The 20,124-nt window shown below is 39.7% G+C and overlaps 1 protein-coding gene across 18 annotated transcripts in view; it reads right to left on the minus strand.

The window, feature by feature from the left end:
• Positions 1 to 10,208: 10,208 nt before the first annotated feature.
• The window catches only part of SHANK2 (SH3 and multiple ankyrin repeat domains 2), a 343,211-nt gene continuing 333,295 nt past the window's right edge, over positions 10,209 to 20,124 (minus strand). For all 18 annotated transcript variants that reach the window (XM_040701785.2, XM_040701784.2, XM_015286884.4 and 15 more), the window contains one exon: positions 10,209 to 14,359. In XM_040701785.2, the coding sequence (XP_040557719.1) occupies positions 13,786 to 14,359 (574 nt within the window). In that variant the 3' untranslated portion in view covers positions 10,209 to 13,785. The remainder of the gene's footprint in view (positions 14,360 to 20,124) is intronic.

The raw sequence follows: 20,124 nt of genomic DNA on the forward strand, positions 1-20,124 counted from the left end.
AAGGCTGACGGTCCCAGCAATCTCAGCACAGACTCATTTTCAAGTCCCCTTCCTATCAGATAGTGCCAGTGCTCATTGCCAAGGCTATTCAGCTGAAGCAGCTGCTTCCGGAGAAGTGCTTTTCAGATACAGCCTCAAAGCCACCTGTGATTTCTGAGCAGCCTCAGCCTGAAGCTGCAGCAGCGCAAGGGAACAGCAGTCACACGGCTGCATGCCGTGTGTCACTGTGTGACACACACAGTGAAGGACAGAAACTCATTCCCAAAGGAGCGTTTCTAGAAATGCACCCTCCCTGATCACACTTTCCCAGCACATTGTTTGACTGGGACATGAGGGCCAAGAACCACCACCACTGTGTGTTGGTAGCGCTCACCTTGCTGCGGGCCTTCTGTGCTGCATGGGGCTCGTAGAGCTGTGTGTCTGAGGACATGCTTCTCCACATCTAGATTTGAAGACGCTTCCCCAACTTCTTTTCGCATTGAGCACTCTGCTTGAACTGTAATTTACAGGCATGGCTGTGAAGTGCATTAATTTCCCTCTCACCAACTCACAAGTCCATGGAAAGATGAAGAGAAATTGATCCCAACTTCATAATGCAAAGTGTGCGGAATGGTAACCAGGATGTCTACCAACAAGGCAATTGGAATTGATCAAAATAACTCTCCTTGATGTATTGCCACAGACTTGGAAAGCTCTGGCAGAAAGGGGCACTGCACTGCCTGGCTGGCGATGCAGCCTTGGGGAGCTGTGTGGTGGCACAGGAAGGCTTTCCCCAGAGTCAGCTTCCAGGGGCAGTGCCACTCCTGAGGTATGAATCGCAGTGTGGCAGCCCTCAGACAGGGCCATCTCTCACCATTAGGGCGTTGCCTACGCAGCTCCTCATGCAGCCTTTATCTCAAGTAGCATCATTTACCGACTTGCTTGTCCTGTTTCCTTCTTCAAAGGTAGGGCCCATTGCTTCTCCAGATGCTCCCACATCTGCTTGTGTGTGGTGCTTCTGAGATGAAAGTGCTTCTGGTAGATGGAGGTTCTGTTCTCACTGTTTGGGTGAGAGCTTCAGCTGCACATCTTTTTCTTCTTGTCCTCCCCATTTCCCCAGTGTGATCTGGATTTTTAACATGGCCAAACCATTACTGGGTAATACCACTGTGAGGGAAAAGTCAGGCTAATCAGCTCTAATTGACTTCTAAAATACAACATTTCTAAGCACCATATGCCAACCTTGTAGTTAATAGCTCTGTAAATTCATATCTATATAATTCTACATTGCTCTATGACTAGTAGTTGCTGTAAGTGAAAGTGCTGTCATCGCATCTTGCAAGGAAGTGCCAGACTTCTGCATTCCTTGTAAAAGGCCTGAGCTTTCTGGAACAAAGCCTACAGGGCACTTACCTAATACCAGTAATTAATGGACTTCTTTGAAAGCAGTAAACTGAAAGGCAGGTAGGTCAGTAGAAGTGCAAAAATATGCTTAACATTTTGTGGATTTTTTTTTATTATTATTTTATTTTTTAAACTTTTGGACAGGGATTCCTGTTTGTTGAAACTTTGGAAAAGAAGCTGCTGAATGTCAGATCCAGAGTCAAGCAGCGTTGTTCATGGTTAGGTGTATCCCCTCAACAACCTATAATGGAGCTCTTTCATTTCATAGTTCAAAACAAGAAGAGCCAAAGTGCCACCTCCTACTGAAACAAAGCTGAGTACATTTCTACATGCCAGATGCACACTATTCCCTTGCTGTACTGTATGAACTTTTGCATGTATGAACTTTTGCATGTATGAACTTTTGCATGTATGAACTTTTGCATGTATGAACTTTTGCATGTATGAACTTTTGCATGTATGAACTTTTGCATGTATGAACTTTTGCATGTATGAACTTTTGCATGTATGAACTTTTGCATGTATGAACTTTTGCATGTATGAACTTTTGCATGTATGAACTTTTGCATGTATGAACTTTTGCATGTATGAACTTTTGCATGTATGAACTTTTGCATGTATGAACTTTTGCATGTATGAACTTTTGCATGTATGAACTTTTGCATGTATGAACTTTTGCATGTATGAACTTTTGCATGTATGAACTTTTGCATGTATGAACTTTTGCATGTATGAACTTTTGCATGTATGAACTTTTGCATGTATGAACTTTTGCATGTATGAACTTTTGCATGTATGAACTTTTGCATGTATGAACTTTTGCATGTATGAACTTTTGCATGTATGAACTTTTGCATGTATGAACTTTTGCATGTATGAACTTTTGCATGTATGAACTTTTGCATGTATGAACTTTTGCATGTATGAACTTTTGCATGTATGAACTTTTGCATGTATGAACTTTTGCATGTATGAACTTTTGCATGTATGAACTTTTGCATGTATGAACTTTTGCATGTATGAACTTTTGCATGTATGAACTTTTGCATGTATGAACTTTTGCATGTATGAACTTTTGCATGTATGAACTTTTGCATGTATGAACTTTTGCATGTATGAACTTTTGCATGTATGAACTTTTGCATGTATGAACTTTTGCATGTATGAACTTTTGCATGTATGAACTTTTGCATGTATGAACTTTTGCATGTATGAACTTTTGCATGTATGAACTTTTGCATGTATGAACTTTTGCATGTATGAACTTTTGCATGTATGAACTTTTGCATGTATGAACTTTTGCATGTATGAACTTTTGCATGTATGAACTTTTGCATGTATGAACTTTTGCATGTATGAACTTTTGCATGTATGAACTTTTGCATGTATGAACTTTTGCATGTATGAACTTTTGCATGTATGAACTTTTGCATGTATGAACTTTTGCATGTATGAACTTTTGCATGTATGAACTTTTGCATGTATGAACTTTTGCATGTATGAACTTTTGCATGTATGAACTTTTGCATGTATGAACTTTTGCATGTATGAACTTTTGCATGTATGAACTTTTGCATGTATGAACTTTTGCATGTATGAACTTTTGCATGTATGAACTTTTGCATGTATGAACTTTTGCATGTATGAACTTTTGCATGTATGAACTTTTGCATGTATGAACTTTTGCATGTATGAACTTTTGCATGTATGAACTTTTGCATGTATGAACTTTTGCATGTATGAACTTTTGCATGTATGAACTTTTGCATGTATGAACTTTTGCATGTATGAACTTTTTATATATTATATTATATATTAATATATTTATATATATATACACAGTAAGAAATATATATATAAATATATGCAAGGGAATATTGTGCATGTGGCATGTAGAAATATGCCATATATATACATATTTCTATATACACACATACACACACACACACTAAGAGCACAGATTCCTTCTCCCCCCCCCCCCCGCCTCTGGGCACACTTGTCTGTTGGCCATCTTCACCTCAAGAGTGCTGTCCCACACCCTAGCTCATCTGCTTACTCTTTTCTTGAAGTATGTTCATTTAACCCACATGGTACAGTATAGATATCTGTTCATTCTCATGTGTACTACTTCTACCCTAGCATTGTTATTAATGTTGCTATTCGTCAAGCTGTTGTGATACTGAGTGCCTAACAGCCCAGGACAGTGGCCTACACACATTGCATACTATTCCCAGGAACACAGAGTGCTATTACCATTTCTAGTAAAATGTGAACTACTGCATACACCATCCTACCATCCTTTCATCTATTTATGCCAGCAAGAAAAAGTGCTAATTAAAAACTCTTTGCAGGGCTCAGGTTCCCCTGTGTTTGCACAACAGTGTTGGAAACAGTAATGTGGTCAATAACCCCTGATAAAAATAAAGGCAACCCGGATCTTCCTTAATGTGGTAATATGCAAACTCAAACACAGACCGGTAGTAGTTCAAGTTTATGACAACATATTTCTCTACTGAATATCGGTTGTTATTTCCATTGCAATCTGGAAACAAATTCTTCAGTGAACTTCTTCTACGTGAACTTATTGCTTTTACAGTTGCGTTACTGCTTATAATTTGCACTCAAATAACTTTCTCCTTCTGTAAGGAAGTTGGTTGGTTTTGGCCTTTGGCTTTTCTAGCTGAAACACGCACAGATCTGAATTAAAGTGTTCTTACAGTGGAGTTGAAAGCATCCATTCTATAAAGAAAAATGCTCTTTATTTTGAAGAGGTCTAAACGTTAGAAATGGTCGATTAAGTCCTGCCCTTAGCTGCATAGGCACTGCTGTTCTAACATTTCCTTCTGTTTTTAATAGTCAGGCACATATGACGAGAAATTTCCATTATTTATACATAAAAAAAACTATATATCAATTACTCAATTGAAATTGGAGAATCATAAGCAGTAGCAGTACTATCTAGAAAAAGCACTAAGTAGGAAAGTCAAATCACAATTCAAGACCGCACAACCGATTGGACTCACAGACAAACCAGAAGGAGCTTGTTTTATTTGGTGGGAGGCTTTCTTTCGGCCTCTATTTACAGTCCAGGGATAAAACGTACCATCCAAACAAATCTAAGAGTCTCAAATAATTAAAGAACTGAAAGCACAGATTTTACCTACGTGAGCAATTACAATGAAATATGGTCATTATCTAGTTGAATAGCTACACTGATAGGTGCTGGGGGAGTGAATCATCCACAATCCTACCTTAGTTTCTGTTTGTTAGCACTATCTTTGCCTAACGAGTCTTCAAAAAACATTCCACACAGCATCTTATCATTAAATCAATGGATTTTTTTCCCCATCTGATAGAGCACCCTTTGTTTAGAAAGTTTCCTTCACCTCTTATTTAATGGTGGAAAATAATAAGAAAACCAGTATTTTTGTTAAGAATTAGGATCTCAGGCTTCAAAGAAATCACTAAAAACTGTCTGCCCTCCACACAAGCTGAAGTAGAATCCCAAGTCAAGTATTTGCCCTTGTAACAATCAGAAAGATCAGAATGGTGATACAGGAGGTGCAATGACAAGGGGATTAGCACAATAGAAAGGTGTTACAAAGAAAAAGTGCTCACCTGTCTTTGAAGACCTAGGCTCTCAAAAGAAACTCCACAAAAAGACAGATCTCCAGCCAGTGATCCTTCCTCAGTGGCAGTCAGCCCTTAAATGGGGTCTAAGAGAGGTGCAGCCAGGCTCCACCCCTTCTGATCACAGCTGAATTGCCTTCACCTGTGCTCCCAGGGCTGACCGGGTCCTTTCCCCAGGTGCTCAATCAGTGGTTCAGGCCGTGACTCAACAGTTACCATACAGCCCTAATAAGGATTATTTAATGTGAAGGGGAATCTAACATCAGACAGTTTGGGGGGAAAAGAAAGAAGAAATTGTTGAAGATGCTGTAAGTAAAAAATCGCTCCTCTTAAATGGTGCATGGAAAAAAGAGAAGTTGTTTTCAGGGCCAGATCTCTGTGCCCAGCCCGCCCACAGGAGCGGGGCAGAAGTGTCCTACATCAAGGTCCTCCTCTTTGAGGAGCCCAGAAGAGCCCCATGGCTAAAGCACACAGTTAGGCACTGAGCAATCAAGTCAAATAACTAGTTTACATCCTAGTTATTTTTTTTATTATTATTTTTTATCTGTTTTTCATGAGCAGAAATGTTGTCAGCTCATAACTGCCTTCCCTGAATGTATGAATGCTTCAGCCTCACATTAGGCTTTGCGTCTTCCGACTGCGGATGCTGGGTTTTGTTTCTCTTCTTCAGTATTTCACCCAATACTTCAGTATTAAGCCAGCTATTATTATTATTTTTTTAATATTTGGCATTTTCCTGTAGCAAGGGCCAGAACTGTGATCTGTGTCAGCTGCAAATCCCTTGTGACCCACCCTTCTCTTGAAGCCTGAGACTCATGTCCACAGCCCCACCAGGCCGGTCCAAACCATTTGTAACTCTGTAAACCAAAGGCTTCCCATGGAAGGCAGCAGCCTTTGTTGCACAAAACCAGCACCTGAGCCCCGGGGCCTTGGCTTGTGAATGGCCCTGTGCAGGCCATGCTCCTAACACCCCTCGGCCATCCCAGCCCTGGTTAGGCAAGGCATTGGGCACCACAAACTGTATGCTTCAAGGAATAAGCACGTGGCATCTCTTGGCTTCACAGACCTCAGGGAATGCCCATGATCTCCCTTGTGGGTGGCCCCACAGGCCCACTAGTCTCATGGTTGCAGTGCTTCCCAGTTTCCAACCTGAATTTATTCATTGTCAGTCGGTAACGTCTCCTCCTAGCACCGACGTTTCTTTTAGTTACAATCCCTCTCCTGGCTGTTCACCCACTCATGTGAGTGGGAAAAGCAGACATCTCATTTCAGCCTTCTATTTGCTCTGTTAAGTAGACCGAGTCATTTCACAGCCTGCTGTAAGCACCCACAGCTGGGCTCTCACCAGCAGCTGTCCCACACCCGTCTCAGCGAGCTCTTATGATGAACACCCTCAGCTCTCTCCAGGAAGAGGTTCTCAGTTTTCCTTTAAAAGCTTCACCTGCTTTGTGAATTATGCACATCATTATCACGGCAAAGTTTTCCTTCCTGCCACCTCCAACAGAGGCATCCCATGGACTCGAGGCAAGGACTGTGTGTGCCTCATTTTGTTCGAGCACATTTTCGCTGTTACTGTTGTGCTGATCTTTCAAGTGTACAATATGTTATTTGCTATAATGATCTTCCCTGCCAATAAGCCAGCCTTGTCACCAGCACAAAGAGTTAACACACAGCATTAGCTCAGTGGTTTTTCTTCAGAGGGTTGAAGACTGCCTGACATTATGGCATTACAAAAACACACATTTGAGTGGGGAAAAGTCCAGAAAATATAAACCAGAAGTGTATAAGTGATCCATTCTGAATACACACCACCTGTGCAGAATTCTCTGCAAGAAAATTTCTTTTCTAAAAATTGCAAAGTACCTTCTGTAAATCACCTGCCCTTGGGTGACTCTGGGTGTTCTCTTTACTGCAGGAAAAAAAAAGAAAAAAAAAAAAAAAAAAAAAAGGACATTATTAGAGATGGCAGATATCCTCACGTGAAACGTAGAACTTGTACACTACTCCTCGGCTACCGTAATGTCTTACGGGTGCCTTAAACAGAGCTGGAGAATGGTGCATGTGTTAAAGGCCACATCCTCTGCTTTTGTAAAGAAAGAAAACGGCCGAGGAGTTGGAGCAAATGGAGAAGAGGGGACATAGCATTGCCCAAAGTGAAAAAGAAATTCTAATCACAGTATTATTTTACACACAATTGTATTGAGCTCAAATGTGACCATGTTCACTTAACAAATGAGTTATTTTTGTTCATTTTTTGACACTGCATGTCCACTAGTAAGTAAACAACATTTCAAACTCTGTTTTGGTCCCCCTTCTATCTGTTCTCCTCTAATGACAGAGTTTGAGCTCTCACCTTGAGCTTGTCCCTGCACAGCTTGAAAGTTTTGATATTAGATGCACCAACAGGGCCCAAACAAAACGAAAAATGGATGATGTGGTCCCAGTAGTTCCTCACTGGGTATTTTGTAGGGGTTTGGTAAGGAGGGCCATACTTGGCAGTTCTCAGAATCTGTTGTGGACAAACGAGAGCCCATTTAGGGTGCTGTGAATTCTTTACATCATTGTAATGAAGCTGTGTTTCCTTAAGGCTTTGTTTTGAAGAACATGTTTAAGAGAATGAATCAAAGGCTTCAGAAGAATGTGCAGCAGAGACATTATCTCTCATCTCCCCCCAAACCTTCACTTTAGGTGTCTCAAGACTTTCAGAAGTTATAAGAAATTGCTTTAAATTACATTCAAGTATAAAAGGAAACTAGGAGATTGGAGACAGCTAAATAAGACAAAAAAAAAAAAAAAAAGTGGAAAAATAACCCATTAAAACATGAATTACATTTTGAGATTTCTCTGTATTGTATTCTCTTCACTGCAACATTTATTCCAATACATTTTTAAGCACATGCAACACTGGTGACCTGTTTGTACATGGATTTCTAGTGCTGTCCAAGAACCTTTACATTAAAAGCGTACAAGAACTCACACACACATGCACGTATTCTTTCTAGCATTAGTCCTGAGGAAAACTTAAATTTCACTTGAGAAACCAAATGTCAGTTCTGCAAGTACATTTGGGACAATCCACCAGCCATTATGGACGAATTCCTAACCTGAATACCTCGCACTCAGCTGCAGTTTGCAGCTGAAATAGCTGTCGTTCACCGGATCACAATGTTTGGCTGAAATTGTTCAAAGCAGTCCAAGATTTGCAGCACTGGAGACAAAAACTATATTCTCTAGAAAACATACTCAATGCAGATGAAGGATCATATAGAGATGCTAACATTTAAAACATAAAATTGATTAAACATACCCGCATAGAAACTAGAAAATGTTACAGTTCTTTAAGGATTTCTCATTCATTGAATAATTCATGTAATTATATAGTCAGCCTTTTTTCTGGCTTAAATGTTCAGGCCAACTCACAATAATAACAAAACGCTCAAATGACTTATTGTAAAGGAATGACGATTGTTTAAAACGAATACATATTTTAAGATATTGCTTGAGCCCATGGCCATCACATTCCACTAGATGTCAGCATGACAGAACCAGCTTGTGCAGACTTAAAAGCATAAGTGCACTCCATTTATTTTTGTCATCTTTGGAACATAGTACAAGTCAACCCCATTAATAACGAAGCATATATTCGCGGTAATAAGTTGAACCCAAAACAACAGTCTCATTATATCCCCCCTCTGTGCCCCCCTCGTTTAATGGAGCTGAATAAAGGCCTTCAAATCAGACTCATGATGGCAAAAAAAAACTTTCTAAATAAGATCTAAATCATATCAGTTGTTCTAACTACTCTTCTTAATGCAGAGATACGGTCTTCCCACTTTAAGAGACAGCACAGTAAGCTCTTTTTGTCAGGCATTACAGTATCTGGAAGAAAAAGCTTTGTGTCAGATGCAGTGTAGTTGATCCACGTTGAAAATTATAAGGCACATATTTAAAAAAAAAATCCTGTGTTTTGAAGTATTTTTACAATCATGTCTTGTAAAAATTGTTCTGGACGTCTCATCATAACAACTGGGACCTGGTTGGGCTTTTTTTCCTTTTTTTTTTTTTTTCCTTCATGTTTTTTTGGATAGAAGGAATGAAAGACCACAAAATGCAGAAATAAATACAGAAAAACACGAACAAAGGTAAATACGACACAGTGATACAATGTCCACCACGACAGCAATGGCCAAATCTTGTCATTTCTTTGACCGACAAAGCAGTGACAATTGACTTTACTTTGATACGCCATGTTGATCACTGGTTTGTCACAGTACCTGAAATACAACAAAGGGTGGTGGTTGGGTTGTTGGTGTTTTTATGTCGTTCCTAACAAAACAAAGCTGCCAAGTAATTGCTGTTGGAAAAATTACAAGAGAAATCATGGGTAGCTACAAAGAAAAAAAAAAAAGATGAACCAGAATGACATCTGTGGAAGAGAATAATGGTTAAGGAACAAATGAAATCAAATGGAAACATTTCTAGGCATTTATTCCGATATCTTAGAAAATAAAAATTAATAATATCTTAATAGTATCACCATTTAAAAATACAAAACAATGTTGAGATTAAGCCAAAAGAAAAGGAGACTTTTTCTTTCTTTCTTACTTTCTTTCTTTCTTTTTCGTCCATCTTAAGCTTCATTTATTCACATTACAGATATACCCTGCCAGTACAACTTTTCATCACAAGATGCACAAATTCTGGTAAGGAGCACCGTTCCCCTTTCTCCTCTGTAAAGCTGTTCTTCCCTACAAATGGTCCGACCCCCAAATCTCCATGCAACCATGCAACCAGCAGCACCAAGTTGAGAGCATGCATTCTCACACACACGCTCAGCCAAGAAAAAGAATTCAATCGTTATTAGAAATCCACCTTAAGGCAAATAGAGACATATTTTCTACCCCTTGCTGAAATATTTTCACTCGTCACATTTCAAACACGGATCTCGAACTCGGTAAATGAACTGATGCTCAGCATGGAGAATGCTTTAACCAGAAAGAAGAAAGGGAAAGCAAACGTTTTTCCTGTCCAAAACAAAATCAATCATTTTGCCTTAATTCTATCTACATTTTGTTAAAGCATTCTGTGCTCTTTCAGTACACAACAGCAGATTGCAAGTTTGGCAACTTTTTGTTTGTTGGCTTGCTTAATAAAAATTCAGACAGTGTTTTCTGTTTGCAATCAGAACCACAACCTTAGTGCAATATTATATTTATTTCTTACAGTAATTTTGGTTGCCATACAAGAGTATTAAGGATTGGGGAAAAGTGCAAGTTACAGGAGCTTGATCTTTTAATTAGTCGAAATAAGAGGAATTAAAGCACAAAAATTACAGCAACATAGATAACATGAACACAAGTTCTTACACAAACTATAGCGAGAAACATAGTAATATCTAGAAAAGAAAAGAAAAAATGTAATGGAAAAATTATCAATATTTGTGGCTCATACACATAATCATCGCCAGATCAACTGGGTAATGCTTTTTAAGAACGGAGAAAAAAATCACTATTTTATTAACTTAAGTACCACAAATAATTAACTTTTGTGATATGTAAATTCTGTAAATCAACAGTCACATCTAGTCATTTTATAATATATGAATTCAACTGAAAATGTTCTCAGACACCTAGGGAAAGGAGTCTGTGCAGTTATACACAATTTACATCTTGTAAGATTTTGGTATTGTATACACAAATATTACAGAAACTAGGCATGTAAATGCAATTTATTTAAATTACAGTATATAAACAAAAGTTGATCCTAAAACCCAGAATATCATAATGTATTTCATAGATCTCTAACAACTTGTTTTTCACTATCATAGAAGCATGAAATAAATGGGTCTTCTCTCCTCCCCCCAACGTTTCCAGACTGAAGAAAGTACTCGGAGGCAACGTCGTATCTGTTACTATTGCTTTCTGTAGCAAAATCATCAAACAGAGCTAGAGACCGATTCGTCTTGGCAGAGGTGCATTTTATTGGTGAAAGGAGGTCCTCTCAGGTCTCGTTACGTTTACTTTGTAAGACACAATGTAAAAATAAACTATTTCATTAGCTCTTTAATGTTTCAAACCTCTTTTTCTGCTAATGATTTTGTACCTATTCTTTCAGTACCTGAAAAGATAGACGAGCAAGAAACACACCTGTGTTAGAAAGGGATTACCACCAACTGTAATTGACCGTGTGTGTCAGCACTCGTTAAACTGAAATTCAACAATAAGGTTGTGAGTAAAAAGCAGCTTCAAAGTCAACTTCTACATTGTTTTTACTACTGTAATTTCTAACGTATTTTCTGGCACATATTATAGAGGTAATATCAACTGTACCCAAAGAAACAAAACAAAACAAAACAAAAAAAAAGAAAAGACCATGGCATTAGTGGTTTATTTACTGAATTCTGTCGTATCACCAAATGGAAGACAATGATGGCTAAATTACCATTTGTACACTTCTGAAAGTATCTGATGGCCTCAAGTTGCCTGTGTTGACTATCTGAATGAGACTGTCATCTTCTACACCACCTATGGAAAAATGCAGTACTTTTGGAAGTAAAACACCTTAGCACTTGGTTTTTATTACAAGGTTACTTGGAGCTTTCAAATACAAATATACCGTAGTAACAGATGTTAAGTCAAAGGACTTGTTGTTCCGTAAAGGGGGCAGGAGGCTAAATAAGTTGCTTTTTATGAGTATCCAATGCGTTGGTAACTATAACCACTTTTGAAGAAATATTCATCCTCCTTTGTAGAAGTTCTAGCAAAGATAGAAAATATAACACAGCTCTGCTGGTTCAGATGCATCCAAATGAGGTTGATTTTAAAAAGGTCAAGACTTTATAATTATTCCACAGAAATAGTATTAAACCACAAAAGTTTTTTTTTTTGTTGTTTTTCACTTTCTAGCACTGAAGTGGCACAAAGGCTGCCCAGTAGACCAGCCACTTATTTTCTTAAAATATTGTGCTTATAAACTATCTGTACAACTATTTAAACTTGCAGTAAAGAAAGATATTTAAAATGCTAAACTTTATGTACTCATACTAGGGCTGTTGCAGACCTAATTAGACACTTGTTTGTGAGCAAAAATAATTACAATAAAAAAATTAGAGATAGGCTGGACCATATCAAGGACCATATCAAGGAAAGAAAGTTCAGGTATCTTGCAAAATGTAAGAGAACCTGAAAGTATGGTAGGTAGGCAGTCTAGCCATCCACACACAATTTATCCACCTTGAACATCTTGAGTATTACGTTAATAAAGACCTACAAAACTCACAGATATTTAGAGGTGTTAATTACAAGGGGAGGTCAAACATGCAGAGAGAGACTTGTTAACTTAAAAAAAAAAAATAAAATGAAATAGTCAGACTGACCAAATGTGTGTGTTCCCCCTGCTGCCAAGGTCTCCTGGCAGCTCTGGCCTGGAGCAGGGCATGCTCACTGCCACCTGCACAGCAATCACGGGTGGCCATGGGAAGCGTTCAGCCCCCCGGGAGGTGCTCACTCTGCTCTTCTTGTCCAGAAGCCCATAGTTGTTAATAGCAATAAAAATGAGAAACCGGATACCTACCAGTTCCCTTGCCCCTTAAGCACATATGCTCTGGGACACCACATACCTCAGTCTGTCTTGGCATTAGCTTTCCTTTTTTTGTTTGTTCTTTTTCCCCCCCTTGTTCTTTTTTTTTTTTTTTTTTTTTTTTAATATAAACTATTTCTATTTCTGCTAACAGCTTGAAATCCCTCTCTTACTTAAAATACTGGCAACCTTCTCATTGACTTCAATGGGAACGTTCATATACTTAATCTTTCTTGGCCTGATGTTCAAAATAGCTAAGTACTTATCACTCACCGGATTAGACAGTATCACTCAGGGTTCAGTGTATTTGATATCTGACTGTGAAGAAGTCCTGAAGATGCAGCTGTACATAAACCCAATTTTTGTTTCTGGTTTGCAGAGTTCACATTGCGACTTAGCAGTAGTTTAGCTGGTTGAAAACTGGGGGTCTCAGGTTCAAACTAGCTTCATTTTGTTGTACCTCTAAGTGAGCATTCCTTCTCAGTTTTTATGAAATGTCTGCATCGTCTTACAGGTCACGTTAATGGAGCATGTATTGAACTTGTTCTGCCACCTTGGAAGAGTGCTAAGTATAACTGCAGAAATAAAGAAATACCAGGTAAAACAGAGCAAGGTTACCTTTGAGCTAATTCCAGCAGAACAACCAGCTTCTCTGCCAACAAATCGGAGAGCTAAACTTAGTTATACGAACTCCTGTACCTGTCTCAATATTGTGCCTCTGCTAACAAAAATGGATTTGAATGGTAATGAAACAATCTGTCCTCTTTAAATAAACTAAGCTTTGGGAAAGGAAGCCTGCTGGGAGACTGAATGAATGTCAAGAAGTGCTTTTCAATTAAGGAAAAAAAAATGCTTGCAATTTGAAGTTAAAAGAAAACTGGTCTGTAATGGTTCCAGCAGAAGGGCAGTATCAATAGATGGTAATATTTTTGAAGTTAACAATTTTCTCTCTCTCTCTCTCTCTCGTATCTCCCCACAACTTTGAAATAAAATGGCCCCACTCGTGCAACACATTTAGATTTATATTTGGGTGTGTAACATACAGTCTGCATTACCTGAGTACCAGGAATTAAACTGTTTTATTTTTCCCCCCTAATTTTGCTGGCACTCGCAGACAGACAAGGCATTTGGGGTATTTCAGTACCAGCCCATCTCTAGTTATCAACAGAAGTTTGTGAGGCAAAATAGCTATTCTTATCTGTCCAGCAGCTGTTTCAAAGCTCTTTCTATGTTCATTCTGTGCCCAACTCTAGTCACTCCAAGGTCTATCAGATCTTCCTTTTGTAGATTTGGTAAATGAGTGCCATCTATTTCATTGTCCATAAATGTTTCTTTATGTTCACCTAAGTTTAGACTTTCCAACCAATCTGCCACATCTGGTTTAGTCCACAGGTGGACAGGCTTAGTTGTAAAAGGCTTATTTGAGATTGGCTGTTGTAATATTGAGGGAGAAGGAGACCTGCTGCGCCCTGTGGTCAAGCCAAATAAGTCCCCAGAGGGGGGCTGGCTGGGTAGGCTAAATACATCGGACAGAGTTGGAGAAGGAGATGAAGCTGAAGCAGAAGCAGTCAGAGGAGCAGGCATGATGTCTTTATTAATCTCTGTTGGTGAAACCACAGGGCTTGGAGCATGTCGTGCTCCTGAGGTCCTACTGTCATAGTCTGGGGACCTGCTCTGCAGTGTGATCGGCTGGCTGGTTCCAGGTCGGACAGTGAAAGTGATTGTTGTACTTCGTGTACCTGAGACAGTACTCATGACTTCTGTGCTCCTGAAATTGTAAACAGACATGGAGAGTTAGACACATCAGCTGCCAGTGATGCCCATATCAACACATGGTAAACGTGGCTTTGGAACATCAGAACAGTGTAACTTCTTTTAAAGAGCAGTATCAGGTAGAAAGTACTAAGATAGCATCATTCAATCTTTCCCATAAAACAATCTTAAGCCGTAGTTAAAAACAAAACCTTTGCTTATCAGCAGTTCAGAAAAACACTTTTCAGAGCACATTCTTCCTTTTTAAGGCTATAACAAATTGTCTCATGGCTAAATGAGAAACACTGTGTGTAATAAGCACATGGGCACTTTGTGTTACCCACACAGCGCAGTCAGGAGTTGATCTGCCCTGCACTACACAGAGCAGGGTGGGTCCTTCATTTCAGTTTTAGCATATGGGTCCTACACTGTAAGGTAACACAGACAGTAACAGCAGCTATGGAAAGTATTGGAAGCACGTTATTGACTCAGGTTCTGGATCTTTCTTTTTTTTTTTTTTTCTAAACAGAAATTATACTTCATCAGTTTCACTACAAAACTTATGGAGACAAAATTCTTGTCACTCTGTACGCCCAGAGGTGATATAGTTGTAATCAAGTCACTGGCACCTATCTCCTGCCTAAAGGAAATCCGAGATTACAAATGAAGCAAGCATGAAGCTTGCCGAGAGGCTCTCCTGCCAAGGCTGACAGGGTGGGTGAAGGAGCAAACAAACCTACTTTTGTCTGGTGGCTATAGAAGAAATTTAGAAGCAGAAGGTCTGGGATCAGACCTGTTCACATCACAAAATGCTTAACAACACAGCCCTTACTTTTCATGAGACAGCTGTGCCAGTCAGCATGTGCAACACAGGATCTTTCACTGAACTTTCGGGTGCCTGAAGCTCCCGAGTTTTTCACTTTTAAAATACCCTACCAGTTAGAGACACCTTCAGCCAAGTAATTTTATGCACTTCCAGACCAAAGGATTTATTTATCTTTGAAGTGATGCCATAGACTCAAGGGGATGATCTGGAGGATGCTGTAAGCTGGATTTCTCACTCAGACACTGTCTGAATCCCTCTTTATCTCAGTGCCAGACTGTCCCCATGCCTGACCTGTCATGCTTGGGGCAGAACAGGCGAAGGCTTTTGGGGCACAACGGCAGACACAAATGCTTTTATTAATAATGCAGATTCACTACTGTGCATAAAAGAGCCAAAGAAAAAGTGTGGGTTCTGGAGCCCTCATTTTAAAGTGCTGCTGCAGAACCAGCGCAGGTCTCTACCTGAATGACTGCTTGAAGATCTTGTGTTAACTGCCAGTAAATGAAGTACTAAAAATGATCCATGCAAAACCGTGCCAGCTCTCTCTAGGTCATATCCCTCACCACAAGATCTGCTTTATAAACGAGAGCCCCTCTTGTGCTCCTCTTGCCCGGAGAATCACAAAGGCTTGACTTGCACCTGCAGAACACTGAGACAGCTGAGAAGGACATGGCACATGGGGTTTGGCTGCTCCATCAGATCTGTTTCCCAGTGCCCATGTCCATGGAAGGGGAGTGACTTGACTTTGGGTCCCCACATCCTTATTAAAAGAGTGGTTAAAATTTTGATTAAAAAGATGGTGGTCCCAGTACTTCCCAAAATCTATCCTAACTCGCTGCTCCTGTTAACTACTCAAAAAGAAGAAATACAGGCAGCTCCTGTATTACCTGAGGCAATGATAATGGGCTATTAATCCCTTTCTCTCCTATAAGCAGCCACAGTTACTCCTGGTAGCCTTGATCTGGAGACTCTCTTCAGTGGTTCCTTGGTTTGTTCCTGGCTGTTGTGAGCCCTCTTCCTATATAATTCCTGCATAATTCAGCCCATAATTAACAAACTTAGATGTCAGGTAGCCTACAGCGCTTCTACACCACCATGCACAGCACATTCAGCACAGTGAGCCTCTTTCAAATAAGGATCCAATACCATGTTATTAGGAAAACACTAAGAATAACTGTTTGAAGAACGTACATGTTATTCACATGAGCAATCCCAATGATTTCCCACAGGTTGTTCCATATTTTTCAAAGGGAACTGGGGATCTCCTTTAGAGCTGAAAGATCAGCACTTCACTTAAAACACAGTGGGAACAAGACTTAGAGCACATTGGTCTTTGTAATTTAACAAAGAAAAGAAATGCTTGGCAAGGTTTGGAGTGCTTCCTGTGATTTGTTTGGAGCTTAATGGCTCACATTGTCTTCCAAGACTAGAGCTAAGCATTCTAACACATAAAAGTCAATGGCAAGAAACAATTCAATTCCACTAATCAAGGGGAAAAAAATACTTCTACCTACTTAGCATTAGGAGTCTCATCGACTTCAATAATGCACGATATAATTTTGAATCCAAAAAACTCTTACTTGAAATAGGTTGGGATAATTTTGTACTACTGATTGAAAGAAGGGCAAGGTGGGTTTTGCATCAATGAAGAAATCTCTCCCCAGCCCTTTATTTGTACTGACCCTTTTACTCACATTTCCTGTATTGCAAGTATGAGAAATGAGCTGCCATCCTCTGTGGCAAGATCAAATGGATGATGCAAATTTATCTTCTGTTATGGCAGACGCCAGCAGAAAGTAACTTCTGCTACTTGGCCAACAGCTCCTTCTCGCTTCTGTAACTTGCTTCTGCTACTGCTTCTCTTTATCGTTCCTTTCACACGCTCCCTGTACATCCTTGTTCAGGAGATCATTGTCACTGCTTCTTTAAATAAACTACATCAAGACACTAAAACAAAATCCCCCAAAGTAAACTGTGCTCTCTTCAAGTGTTCTGTAGACCTGCGTTACCTCCCCTTCTCATGCACAGCCAGAAGTACTGGGTGAGCAAAGCAATAGAGGCAACACTGGACTTTTTTGCTCTTCCCGTCAGCCAGGATCAAAACAATGGCTCCTCATGGCTACAAACAGTATTAAAAGATCTGTGGGCACCTGGCTTTTCTCAAGCCATGGGTTCAGGACTACTGACTGTTAAAATATGACTCTAGAATGATGATAACTTATTTTAGCTGATGAATGATGTTTCGACATAGCTCAGTTTATAGCCACTTCAGCACTCAGGCTAATAGAAACATTAACCCCTTTATCAGAAAGCTCAGAGCACTTTCTTAACAGACTTAATCCTCCAGCAATACACCTGGTTTGTCCTCCACACTGACTGAGTCACTATGTGCTGCCACAGCAGCCCTATGCAGGACCAGTTTTGCAGTAATCACCCAAAGATGAGGGGAAATATAACCACGGTGACTTTAGGTCACAGTTGTCTGCAAAATCGCTCAGTAACCTGCAGAACAAAGTTTGTGTTCTACTTCTGACTGCTGTTCTGCAGCTGGCTCTGCAGCCTTTGTGGCACAGGCTCAGCCTCAATGTCCATGTGAGCCTGCTGGGGCCCACAACTGCATTTCCAGACTTCCTGTCCTGAGTCTTCTATTCCAAGATTCTTTTACTCTTCCCCCCCCCCCCCCCGCCCCACCCCCTATTTTCATTTGCTGTATAAACTCCAGAGTGTTACAGATGGAAAAAAGTATGCATCTTTGTGCAACTCCCATATATTCCCACTTATAATTTATGTCATCTTACAACACCGTCTGGTGCAGATAGCCTTGAAACTCTCAGCTGTCTTGCATTTCACAGATGATGGTATCCTGGTCAATACAGGGGCAAGCATGTTCCAGCTGGAGAGCAGGCATGTTTTCACTGCATTGTGGGTTTTCCAGATTTTTAATAAGAGCAATTTCTTAAGCCTTATTCTATCATCTGTTACATTAAGCATATTAAATACATATTAAACCTACCTAAACCCAAATTTCATTTTAGGAAAGTGAAAAGTCTGATAATTATTTTAAATATAATTTGCCCTGTTAGAATCAGCATATGGAACTAATTTGTAAACATTTGCTGCTGTAAGGCTGCACTGATGGTAATGCCCATTATGCTGCCTCATATTAAAATCACAGTATATAATTCCTATGTCTCCAAGTAATAAGCCATCACCCCAGATTGTAGGCAAGAAATTGTTTTAAATTCTAAATCAGATTTGTAGGATTCAAATTCACTGCTAGCTTAATATTAAAAGAAAATCAGTGAAAGATGGCATGCTGCAATAGGCTCTAAGAGCCTCCCATTAAAAACAAAAACAAAAAACAAAAACAAAATGAAAAACTCAAACCCAAAAATGGTTATAGTCTTTGCTATAAAGAGCTGTTTTATTCTCTGACTTGCCAGAAGACTTGCTGTCTCTGACAAAGTTCTTCCACCATGTTGGAGAAAAAAACAGTGGGAGAAAAGATGCCTTACACAGAGGTACCTGTGGGAAATTAACTTTTTAGAGCTTTCTGTGTACTTGCAAACCCAAAACTTTGCCTTCATCTCTTGCAATATTTGTACTGTATTTTTGGATTGTCAAAGGAAAATTGCGTGGTAGAAAAGTAAGACAATAATTGTCTGTTTTGGGAGAAGGTGAAGAACAAGCGTTGGTATGACGACTGGCAGGATACAGAGCTTCTTATGATAGCATTGTTTTACTGAGGAGAAATGAGGAATGGCGAGCGTCTGTTGCAGGTAATGCTGTGAGTGAGGAATAATCACCAAAGCTCTGTGGGAGGATGCTCAAGAACAACAGTTTCCATGTGAATGGCACAGCTGTATGGAAGCACCAGCAAGGGCAAGGTGCTGTTGGGGGATGAGGGCCAGAAGGCAGTCTCAGCCCTATCACTGGAGAACTGGAAGGGAATAGACAAGCTGAAAGGAGAATGGAAAATCTCACCGTTTCCAGTGGGGAAAGTCTCAGCAGTTACCACTGCAGCACAGCTTCATTATTTCAAGGCTAGTTTGTCTTTAATTAAGAGCTTACATAAGCACATAAAAATGCACTTATCATTCCCCCTTCCCTCAAAAACACACCCTAAAAGCAGAGTTCGAGAGTGTTTGAAAAATTAAGTCTCCTTATTTAGGTGTCCAGATATCAGTTCAGGAATCTACTCTTAGGTGCTCACACTATAAAAACCTTTGCTGAATACCTGTCTGATGAAAGTGGCTTTCGTTTCAGTTGCAGATGACATCCTACCTCTGGTTTGAGAATAGCTATCATTTCTGGATAAGGGAGAGCTAATCCACACTGCATTTTGTATCAATATCAACATCAAAATCACTAAAATGCAATAGCTTCAAGTGAGCATTAGAAAGAAACAGAATGTACAACGTAGAGTACTCTGTGCTTTATAGTCAACACTTACTTCATGACACTTCAGTATGACCCACTTCTGAGAGCAGCAGCCATGAGAGCAAATAAAAATGACAAAATGGAATGACTGAGATGCTGCAAAATTACTGACAAAGCAAACAATCCTGTGAAAGTGGCTGACAAATGGTTAATGATATGAAATGAAGCTAGTGGGATGACAGTAAACTGAAAAATCAAGGCTTGTGAATTACTCCACAAGATAAGCGTTTCATAACCGGAATAAACCAAACGTAGGGTCAAGGACCCACGCCTGACTCACTGCTAAGTTCAATTCTGCCTTACCTGTTTGTTAAAATATGGGAACTTATCCAAATAAAAAGCCCTCAGAAATGCACAAAAGCCTGACCACAGACAGTTCCCTCTTTAAAACTTGTTCTGCCAAGACAATACAGGTTATTTTTCCTGAAGGACTTGATCCCGCATGGTTAAGCATTCTGCACAACTCCCACATCTGCAACAAGCACTCCTCACTGCCGGGCTGACATTCAGCCTGC

This window comes from Gallus gallus, chromosome 5, assembly GCF_016699485.2.
Source record: "Gallus gallus isolate bGalGal1 chromosome 5, bGalGal1.mat.broiler.GRCg7b, whole genome shotgun sequence".
Classification (NCBI taxonomy): Eukaryota; Metazoa; Chordata; class Aves; order Galliformes; family Phasianidae; genus Gallus; species Gallus gallus.